Source organism: Cynoglossus semilaevis, chromosome 4 (genome assembly GCF_000523025.1).
Source record: "Cynoglossus semilaevis isolate Cse_v1.0 chromosome 4, Cse_v1.0, whole genome shotgun sequence".
NCBI lineage: Eukaryota > Metazoa > Chordata > Actinopteri > Pleuronectiformes > Cynoglossidae > Cynoglossus > Cynoglossus semilaevis.
In genome coordinates this window covers 1,839,479-1,850,041 of record NC_024310.1, presented here as the reverse complement: position 1 = coordinate 1,850,041, position 10,563 = coordinate 1,839,479, and the positions used below count along the sequence as shown (strand labels likewise).

The following is a 10,563-nucleotide window of genomic DNA, read 5'->3' as shown; positions in this document are numbered from 1 at the left end:
CCCCACCCCCCCAGGGCTCTGGGTCTAGTTTAGAAACCTGGGGGCCTCAGAACAGGGGAGCCATTGTGTGAGGCAGGGTCCCTGCTCGGCAATCAAACGCAGCTCCTGGTAGAAAAAAAATAATTCCGTTACTGCAGCGTGCGATCCGACGGAACGCCGACCTCGGAGTGATGGAGAAAGTGTGAGAGGAGAGACGAAGAGGGTGTCAGGAAAAGGAAAAAAAAAACTGAGTGTGGGCTGACCCAGACAGGCAGCATTACTGAGAAAACCTCAAACCATCCCACAGACAAATGCAGGACTGCTGTAGGAGTGAGACGGAGCAGGAGCGGGGGAAGTTGGGGGGACGAGGGGGGTCGGATGAGGGAGACATAACGCAAGAGAGAGAGAGTGGGCGAGAGAGAGAGAGAGAGAGAGAGAGAGAGGGAGTCATGCCTATTTATTTGGACGGCCTCTTCCTCTCTCCAAAAACAAACTTGTGGAGGTAATCTGACAGCAGGGTGGGTGGACTGGCCAGTGTCCAGACTCTGAGACCCTCTGTTTTCACTGTGCTTCCAGTCACACATCTGCACGGAGTCTGTCTGATTACATAACAAAACTAAAACTGAAAACTATTTTCACTCCGGTCCTTCCTGGGAACGACAGATGGTCGCGGGTGACTCGTCCAAAATGTTGAAAAGGAATTTCATAGAAGATGGATGGATTAATGGATGGGAGGACGGATGGATGGATGGATGGATGGGAGGACGGATGGATGATTGATTGATGGATGGATGATTGATTGATTGATGGATGGATGTGTGATGTACTCCGTCTCCATGTCTCATTGGACAGTTCCAAAGATCAGTTAGCAATCTTGGAGTTTCACACTGCAAATGTGAAATAGTTGTCTCTGTCTCCATGTCTCCATGTCTCCATGTCTCCGTCTCCATGTCTCCATGTCTCCGTGTCTCCGTCCAGTCTCTTGTGTACTTTAGTCCTAAACTTACTGACTCATTACCACAGTAAGTCATTCTGGTGGCCTCGGCCTATAAACTTTTCCTTACTTTCAAAGAAATATTAGCACCCCCTGCTGGGGAGTGTAAGTGTAAGCGACAAGATCAAGATGTGTGATTCTACCTGTAGAATTAAACCAGAGCTTCTTTTTTTCTTTTTTTTTTAAAAAAACAAAAACATTCCTTTATAATGTGTTCAACAAACAAAGACAGTGTGTTGGACCTTAAAAAAAGTAATTAATTACCCGACTTATTGATTAACCAATAAATGCGCAGTATTAAAACAAAAGTCCTTATAAAGACTCGGTTGCTCGGCTTCTGTCACCGGGCCGTCAGCTCTGGGTAAAAGTGCTTTCAGACAAAAATGCCTGCACGCCCACTCGTCTCACATTCTGTCCTCTACACACAGAAATAGAAAAGGAGACGTTGTGGTTGAACTTGCCGTCAGCCAATGCTTTGGAGGTATTCCATAGCAAGCGTGCTGTTTGCCCCGTATGCACGTGGCAGTTCTCCACAGAGCCGTCGTCACCGGCCGTGCTGCGTCCGCACACGCCCCCTGTGGGCTGACGGTACGGAGCTGTCGTCCGCATCGCTCTGTGACAATTTCAATGTTTCGCACCAGTGCGTTCTCTCTAAACAGGATCACAGCTGCATTAGGTTAAGAGTCGGACGACTGCGTCTCAGTTTCAGGAAGGTCTGTGGAGTGAACTGAGATTTTTTTTTCTTTCTTTTCCTTCAAACTTATTTTAATCTTGTCTTTCCTGCATAACGTTGGTGCAAATATTCAGCTATCAGATGACCTTTGACCTCTGACAATGTTCGTTTTTCCCTTTTTTTATTGCGACCAGAGAACTGTAACAATCAACTAACTCTGACTTTAAGTCGTGTTCTAATCTGGATCCATTCATCACCACGACGTCAAACGGAACATATTTTCACCGGTCTAAAATAACAGCCGTGTATTTAGCTCTAATTCGGTGCCAAACGGTGTGAGGGTGAGGGTTTGAAGCCAACCGGTTCAGTGAACTGCCACAGACAGTCCTGTATTTGGTGGCTAACAGCAGAGGGCAGCGGGCCAGGTCGCCGGGGCGCTGAGCGGCGGCGATAATCTGCCAATTCAAAAAACTAATGCGAGAGGAGCTCAATAAAAATGTTTTGAGAGGAGAACCAAGAGAGAGAGAGAGAAGGGGAGAGGGGGAGAGAGAGGGTGAGAGAAAAAGCTCCAGACCTCCTTTTTTCCCCACTCAGCCTTCGAGCCCAGATGTTTATGGTCTGTATAAACTATTGAGGGCTCGGAGAATGTCCCCCACTCTGATGTGAGCTGCAGCGAGAGAGCCTCGACGTACAGTAACTCTCCCCCTCTCTTTCTCTCTCTCCCCCTCTCTCTCCCTTTCTGTCTGTCTCGACTCCCTCGTTGCATATCCATCCAGGCACACAACAGCTGGGAAACAGAACTATTGCTACTCTCAAAAGTCACTCAGTCATGACCGCCGTGCACGTCCTCGAAAACGCATTCACATCCTTTTTCCTAAAATAGTCGTTTCTATCCTTTTCTACAGTCGCATTTATTTTATAGATTTGTTTTTTTTAAAAAATGTCTATATGTTGTTTACTCTCCCTACTCCCATACCCCCCCCCCATCACCCCCCCCCCCCATGTGTTGTGTGTTGCTGGATCCTGCCTCCCGTCATCTGAGGTTTTCCTGCTCCGCTCTGTTTCCAGCACATGTGGTATCAAACCGACCTACATGGGTGCGATAAAGCAAACAGTCGACAGTCCCTCCCTGACAGACTAATTTGAACAAATTCTCAAATTGCACCCAAAATTGAAAGCACATTGGGGAGTCGGCGGCCATCACTTATAAAAATCTGGATAAGTGACCAACAATGAGGCCAAAACAATGCACAGGCAACTACCCTGTTACTGTTGAGCAGCTGCGGCTGCTGCTGCTGCTGCTGCTGCTGCTGCTGCTGCTGCTGCTGCTGCTGCAGACACATGTGCAGACTGTACTCCTGGTCCCAGCAGCCTGGGTGTCCACCAAAACCTCTGCACATAACGCGGAGAATTTTTGTTATGCTATGGCTGCACGCGGTGGTGAAGTATGACACGACACGTGCAGCACTTAATGACTCTGAGGAATGTTAATCAGAGGTTCGATAACCAGAACCAAATGTACAGCACAGCACGTTAATGACCGAAGACCTGCCTGCCTGTGGGTCCATCCATCTTTTTTTTTTTTTGTCGAGGATGTGAGATGAGAGAGAGAGGAAGACGTCACGTGACCTGTGATTACTAATACTTCCAGGCTTTCCTCTTTCCTCTCTCTGTGTTTTAGTATTTTGGAAGCTCGGCTCGGCTCCAGCTCCCAGGAGTGTAGCCAGAGGTCTATTTTCTGGACGGCGTTATTTTCATCTATGAATGCGTTTGTTTGTGCTGCGGGGAATACGAGAGAATGGCATCAGTTTCCAAACCGTCAGCCCTGCGGTGTCTACGTCGACCTTCCCTCTCCTACCTGAGGCCCAGCTGGGACTCAACCTCCCTCAGACGTTCGTTCACTGAGCGCTCAGGTGCTCAGCTGCACCCTGGCCACTTCTTAATCCCTGCCTCAAAACAGGTCAGTCGGTCCAAGCACGTTAAGGAAGCTTTCTTTTTTTTTTTTTTTTTTTACTTTGATTGTCGGGAACACATCCAAAGCAATTTCATCTGGCAAGTGGAGAGGATTCCCGAGACATTTCTTCTACTGCCAAGACATACAAAGTCTAAATCAGAAGGAGGACAGCGGCGGGCAGAGTTGCGGTGCAGCACGCCTAAGCCGCGGCTAAGTCCCGCAGCCAGTGGTCATAATGAAAACTGCTCTGCGGAGTCTTCCCAGTGGCGGTCAGACAGATCCACCCGCTGCAGCGCAGCACAATGAGGCCGTTATACTCATGACAGCATCTCTCTCTGCCCAGACCAAAAAAAAAACTGTTGACACCCACAAAATACAGTTCCCATTACATCACGGTGAAGTCCAACCCATTTCTTTGGGAGTGATGTTAAATTTAGTCGAGCCATCATCACTCCACCCAGCGTCATGTCATGACACTGACCAGAGGCGAAGCGAAGAGCAGAATGCAAAGAATCCAGTGATGGAGCGAACGGTTCTGGAAATGTCCGCGAAAGTCACATCACGTCTGACTCTATAATTCTTACAGTGACCTGAACTGGAGATGAACTGGGACCACTGGTCATTTAAACACTCACACTGGTGCAATACAACACGCTAGGGATGAGAAGCTAATGTAGCTTCTCAGCTAGCATCACAGTGGATGGATGAGGCGTTTACACCTCACCTTTTTTGTGTTGGGACATTTTTGACGTATGTATGAGTGACATTTTGTTCACTGGCCAGCAGGAGACAGTGTTGTCATTGGAAGCGGGCTGCTGACCTAAAAGCTCCGCTCACTTTCTGTTCGACAGATCGCGTTGCATACTTTTTTAGTATATTGTTTTATATATTTAATACTATTTAATACATGTTGTGTCAATACATCACGTATTGTGACAACAGTATCAATTTTAAGATTTGTGTGTGCTGCCACCTGCAGGATGTAACGCTGCCTTCCAGTTCATTACGTGTTTATTAAGGCATGAAAACAGTCGTCTAAATATCTGTCTCTGACCCTCGACGGAACTAAACGCTCTGAGTCATCGCTCAGAAAATTGTTTCTTTTTAAGGCTTAAACAAATAAACCAGAGTTCTCGTCAAGAACTCTTCAAAGCCGAGAGTCTCAAATTTATTTGCCTGCGTTGCAAATTGCAAATCAACTTTCTCTGCCGTACTGAGCACACAGGCCCAGTGTGATTCCTGAGGCAATGCACCTGGGCTTCATCTCTGACTGGAGCATGTGGAATAAGGCGTTTGAAAAGTGTGGGGCGGGGGGCCGGGGGGGGGCAGGCAGAGGGCTGATGTTATCTAGGGAGCGGGAAAGAAAAACTCTTGGTTTCTAATGTTGAGCTCTGGTTTTCTGGACAGACATGATGTAAAAATAATTTCTTCCAGTAACAGCAATTCCTCTGACTATTGGTGGTAATGTGAATATGGTGTGGCGACAGAAACGTGTCGTGTTGTTGACTGGGGTTTGGCTTTTTTTTTTTTTTTCATTTTCCCTTAGCTTCAATTTTCAAAAAGTGTAGAGATTTTAGTTTTGGTTCAACGTCGGTTTCAACTTACACTAAGTCTCTGGCAGCGACGATCAAAGAATTCAGGACTCGACATTTTTCGGCTCGGCGCGTTAGCAGTTTTACTCATTTTTTTTGTTCTCTGTTCCACTCCAACATAATGAATTGTGGAGCAGCTGTTTTGAAGCACAAGCGTTCGTTCCAGCCAGTCTTTAAGTAATTCATTAAGTGATCACTCTAGACTCTCCGCTCTGATTGGCCTCCTTGTTTTCATTAGCCGTACTTACTTTCCCTGAGGTAATTGAGATGAGAGAGGAGCACTTCGGCGTTGTACATGCTGGTGAGTCGGAGGAAGTCGTCCTTGCTCATCTTGCAGAGCTCCTTGCCGTCTGTGTTGTGGAACATGGCCGTGTCGATCTCCAGCAGGCCGTATTCCTTGATGGCCCACTCCAGCCACTGGCGCACGTGGTCCTGGGACCAGAGTGATGGGTCTGCGGAAAGCAGCAAGAATTTTATTGACTGTGAAATGATTGGACGGACAGCTGAGATAAAAGAGGAGACGATGTTTTACGTCTCTTTGATGTGAAGGTAGGAGGAGGAGGAAGGCAGCAATTTAGTCGCCAAATTGTTATATACTGCAAGAAGTAAGTATTGTCGGGCTCCTGCTATATATAACAGGTTTCATTATAACCATGTGACTGTGCAGACTCCACCGAGGTGGTCTTTACTGCTTCCCTTTCTGTCCTATGGATTTTGTTTTTCAGTTTGTTGAAAAGAAATGACAACACGTACATCGACCAGTATGAAGTACTGAAGTACATCGACCAGTATGAAGTACTGAAGTACATCGACCAGTAAGAAGTACTTCGTCTGAGACTGAAGTATGGTTTTAGTTGCAGAGGAGGTCACATAAAACACCACTGTGCGTCATAATATAATTGATTATAATTATAATTATTGTTTTATATGATGTGCTTTTATCTTTGGACTCTTGGCTGTTTCTGTTGAAGGCAGTTTTTTTTTTTTCAGTTTCAGTTTTGGAGACTTCCACTGTCTCTCCTCTCCAGCTTCATTCTATTTAAATCATTTTTTTAAATTTTGTTTTAAAAAAACAAAAACAACAGCTGAGTCAAACGCTGATGGTAATGATTTGTTTTTCAAAATAAAATACAGACAAAATGCAGTCAAACATAAATAACATAGAAAAATCAATTCTTTCGATGCTGGCCAGTAGCAAATGATTGAAGGCCCAGTACTGGTCCCCAGCCCAGTGGTTGGAGACCAATGTTCTTAAATGTACGCTGACATGTTTGCCAACATCCAGTGGTGAAATGAGGTGTTGCGATTAAACATTTCTCACCTGGTCCTTCCTGTGCGAGCATGTTGGAGAACAAACGGTGGCTTTTAGTGGTCATTGAACACAAAGGGTAAAAAGCAGCACTGCTAAAACTACAAATATGGCCGACATTAAAACACTGGGGCGCAGGCCTACAGTGTTCGGCCCAGCACGGTGATACTGTTAGCTTATTTACTAGCCATGTTTTAATACGGCTAGTACTATAATCCTCAGATTCTCCTATGTACCACTAGAGGGAGCCCAGGGGACACTTTTGGTCCACGTGCCAGAGTTTGAGAACCACTGATACAGATGCTACTACTTTTAAAAAACCTTTAAATCTTACCTATAATTTTTATAATCAGGACATGATCTTTTTTAGGCAAAATGTTTTTTTGTTTTATTTTTTAGCATTAGCCAGTGACTAGACAGTATAATTCTAATATAATTTTATTTTAACTGAACATCGACCGTCTACTTGTTCCAGTCGTTTTCTGGTTTACGTGCCGTCCGTTCGACTCACACGTTCAGTGGCTGTTTTTCCAAAGGGACCCTGAGAATGCACTTGTTACAGCATGACTTGGTCTATTTCACATGCTGAAGCGGTTAAGAAATATAAAGTTTTGGCAAACAATCCGCCCACACTTCTCGCACACATTCATCTGTTCTCCCACGGGTGATTTAAAAGACTGGAACAATGCTTTACATGCTGAATTAAATAATAAATCACCAGAAATGGCACGCATATAAAAGACACGCACACACAGCAGTGGTAAAAACCCACCACACTGGTACTGAGGGGGGGGGCTCTGTTTGCAGTACAACGGTGCTGAGAAATACTCAGAAGTACCTGTTATAAATACACGTTGTTTTTTTTCTTAAATCTTGAATTACCTGCAGGTACGATGACTCTACGCTCATTGGTGGTCATGTTTGGGGGAGGGACGTTCTTCTCATCCATGTAGCTTCCGTAGCTCATCTGGGAGGTGTCAGTGCCCCCCACCATCTTATTGCATTTACCCACACTGCAGTCCACGGGAGACTCTTTGCTGCAGAGACGGGAAAAAAAACCAAACACTTTTCTTCATCAGTTTGTCACAGAAACCAGTGGAAATCCAAGCAAATACTGAGCACAACGTTGATTTAAAATATGTAAATATATTTGTTTATTTATATATATAAATATAAAATGAACAAACTTGAACTCTACAATGGTTATGTTTTCATTACAGCAGCCCCGTGGAACTGCACTTCCTCTCTGTTGTTTATGTTGTGTAGCATTTTTTTGCAGAATAAAAATTTTTTCCCTACTTTTAAAAAGAATATGGCAAGTGTAAAAAAAACAATTTCAGTCTGTAAGTTTTGGTAAATTACTGCGATATATGTTATGAACTACAGCAGTAACAGGAACGCCACATGTCCCTGAACAACAACAACAACAACAACAAGGAAACCCAATCACAGAGAGTGTTTTTTTTTTTTGGTCTCGTACCTGGATCCGTTCATGTGCTCGTATTCCCTCTTGACGTTGACCCGCACCGGCTGGTTGATCCACTCCTGCTGTGGGGGCAAGGGGTTGATTTTGTGGGTCTGTCCATAGTCCTGTGTCCCAGATGCAGTCATGTCTGTCTTGGGGAGAGGGGCAGCAGCAGCGTACGGAGGCTCAAATAAGGACTGGTCTTCACTCACCACTGACAGTGCCTCCTGTAGGTGGAACAGGGAAACGTTAGCTGCGTACTTGTACATGAGCCACGATATAGAGGAGAGTCTGTGGATAAAGAACTGGTATGAAGGTTGACACAATATTCAGCTGCTCGTTTTTCACTGACGGAGGACGTTACGGTAGTGAAACTGTAATGACATGAGACTGAAAGCCGTGATGTGATGTTCAGGTCTCCTGTGTGCGGTTGTTTACAGCAATTATGTGCAGTTATGGTTCATATCACAGTCTGGCATCCTGAGCAGTTTATGGAGTGACTGTTGTTTCCTGTTGATGTTAGGACCACTTCAATCCTGCCCACACTGGACTTGGACAACGCTGCCGCAGCCGCAGCGGACTGACCATGTGACGCCGCTGCCGTCGACAAACTGACAAACTCTAAATGTTTTCTGAAACTTTCCAAAACTCATTCTGCAGATGTTGTTGCTCTTTTTTTTATAGCTTTATCTCTTCACCATCACTGCACCCAAAAATATCTGATCCTGTCTCTCTCTCTTTCTTTCTCTTTCTCTCTCTCTTTGCTCTAGGCCTCAGGCTCCGTCCACCGTCTCAACAGAAGCGTGGGGGTCGAGAGGGGGGGTCGTCCCAGCCACTCAGACTCATCCGTGGTGACTCAGCTGGAGCAAAGTAAGTTTATTAAAGACAACAAACAACGGCTGGCTGACATATTACGTGTCTTTGTCGTCGTGCTCCCGGTGTAGAACTCTACATGTAAATGTCACAGCAGAGTCGAGCGGTTGTCACCACGACGGTCTCTGCTCCACACGACGACGACGACGACAACGACCGTCATCATCTGGAGCAGAGACTGAACTGTACGACAACCAATCGATGAGTTACCGACAATTAAAGACAATGAACAATGGCGGAATCTTCACAGCCTCCGCCGAGGATTAGGCTCTAGTCTGGTGCACATCTGGATCTGAGTTTGGAGGCCAAGACTGGTCTAATCCCGGGGGACTGAGCTTATTTCATTCCAAAATGCCACATAACTGCCTCGGGGTGAAACGCTACTTGATATTCAGTGATCAATATTTCCAACATGCCGTTTTCATTCTTTAAAATGTTTCTTTTATGAAAGTGAAATCCTCCTAATCCCGCTTTACTTCGCTGCCATTCCTTTCCGAGACTTGTCATGCGAATACAAACTTTTGACTTAAATCAGAGGAGTGAATGTCTCTGTCTTTAAAAAGACAAAAACAAAAACTGTGAGTCCAAACACATGAACGATGAAACCAGCAGAGATTAGAGACTGGATTAATTCACACAAAAAAAATATTGTTAGATTTATGTTAAACTAAACTAAAAACAAAAAAACATTGTTAGATTTATGTTAAACTAAACTAACTTCATTTTAGATAAATATGTTTTTGTATCTACAGCCTGTGGATGAAGTGGGAATCAAATTGATTTTAAATTGTCATTGATTCTGGTCCAACATCTGTGAGGATAATCTGGTTTGTTGTATTTTCTTTTTAACGCGGTGTGAAAACTGTCGTACTTTCTGTACTTTTTTGGCGTTTTCTAAAAAGCAGAACCTGTACTCGAACATTCAGCGATTGCTACAGAATTAGATTTTTCCAGCGATTTCATCAGTGGATCCACCAGAGCGTCCGACCTCTGGCAGCAGAGCTGGCTATCTGAGCAGACCACAGCAGCCAGTCTGTGGATGATAAAGTGTCACGGAGTGAGGGAATGTCTCATTACGGCCTGATAAGGCCTCGGCCGACTATTATGACTGTTGCACGTTATATTTACACTGACATATCAGCCTACACAATTGGAACCATGATTGGCAACTGCTGTGTGCCAATCAAGATTGCAGAGGTTTACTTTTCTTCTTAAAAATAGACACACACCCTACGCTGGTTAGAGGATGACAGAGCAGTGCCAGTCTGCCGCCTTTTCCCCCCAGTATCTGTGAGGAACACACACACTCAGACTGACAGGCAGCCCGCACGGCTGCTGCTCACAGATACACAGATACAGAGGTGGTTATGTGTCAGTTTTTTAAAGCAGCGACGACGAACCTCAACCTGACACAAACACAAACAAACTGAAGAGAAAAAAAAAGTACAAATATATCACACTTGCCACAGCTCGTCTAAGTCCCATTAAAGCCATTGTGTGAGTGTGACACCTGCTGGGAGTCACCCCCCCCCCCCCCCCCCCCTTCTGTTTCCCCCCCCCCAGCCTATCTCCGCCAGTGCGTCACGACGCGTCTGGAACAGTTTGGATCATATACGCACGCAGGAGCTGCGCATCCAGACTGCACGTGTGTGTGTGTGTGTGTGTGTTTGGCGTTCACACACACACACATACACACACACACACCATCATCTAGCTCCAGCAGG

The 10,563-nt window shown here is 45.3% G+C and overlaps 1 protein-coding gene across 3 annotated transcripts in view; it reads right to left on the bottom strand.

Annotated features, from left to right (window-relative positions):
- fli1 (Fli-1 proto-oncogene, ETS transcription factor) overlaps positions 1-10,563 on the bottom strand; it is a 30,280-nt gene that overhangs the window by 10,842 nt on the left and 8,875 nt on the right. For all 3 annotated transcript variants that reach the window (XM_008308563.3, XM_008308564.3, XM_008308565.3), the window contains 3 exons: positions 7,982-8,193; positions 7,384-7,538; positions 5,441-5,644 (listed from right to left, as the gene is read on the bottom strand). In XM_008308563.3, the coding sequence (XP_008306785.1) occupies positions 5,441-5,644; positions 7,384-7,538; positions 7,982-8,193 (571 nt within the window). The remainder of the gene's footprint in view (positions 1-5,440; positions 5,645-7,383; positions 7,539-7,981; positions 8,194-10,563) is intronic.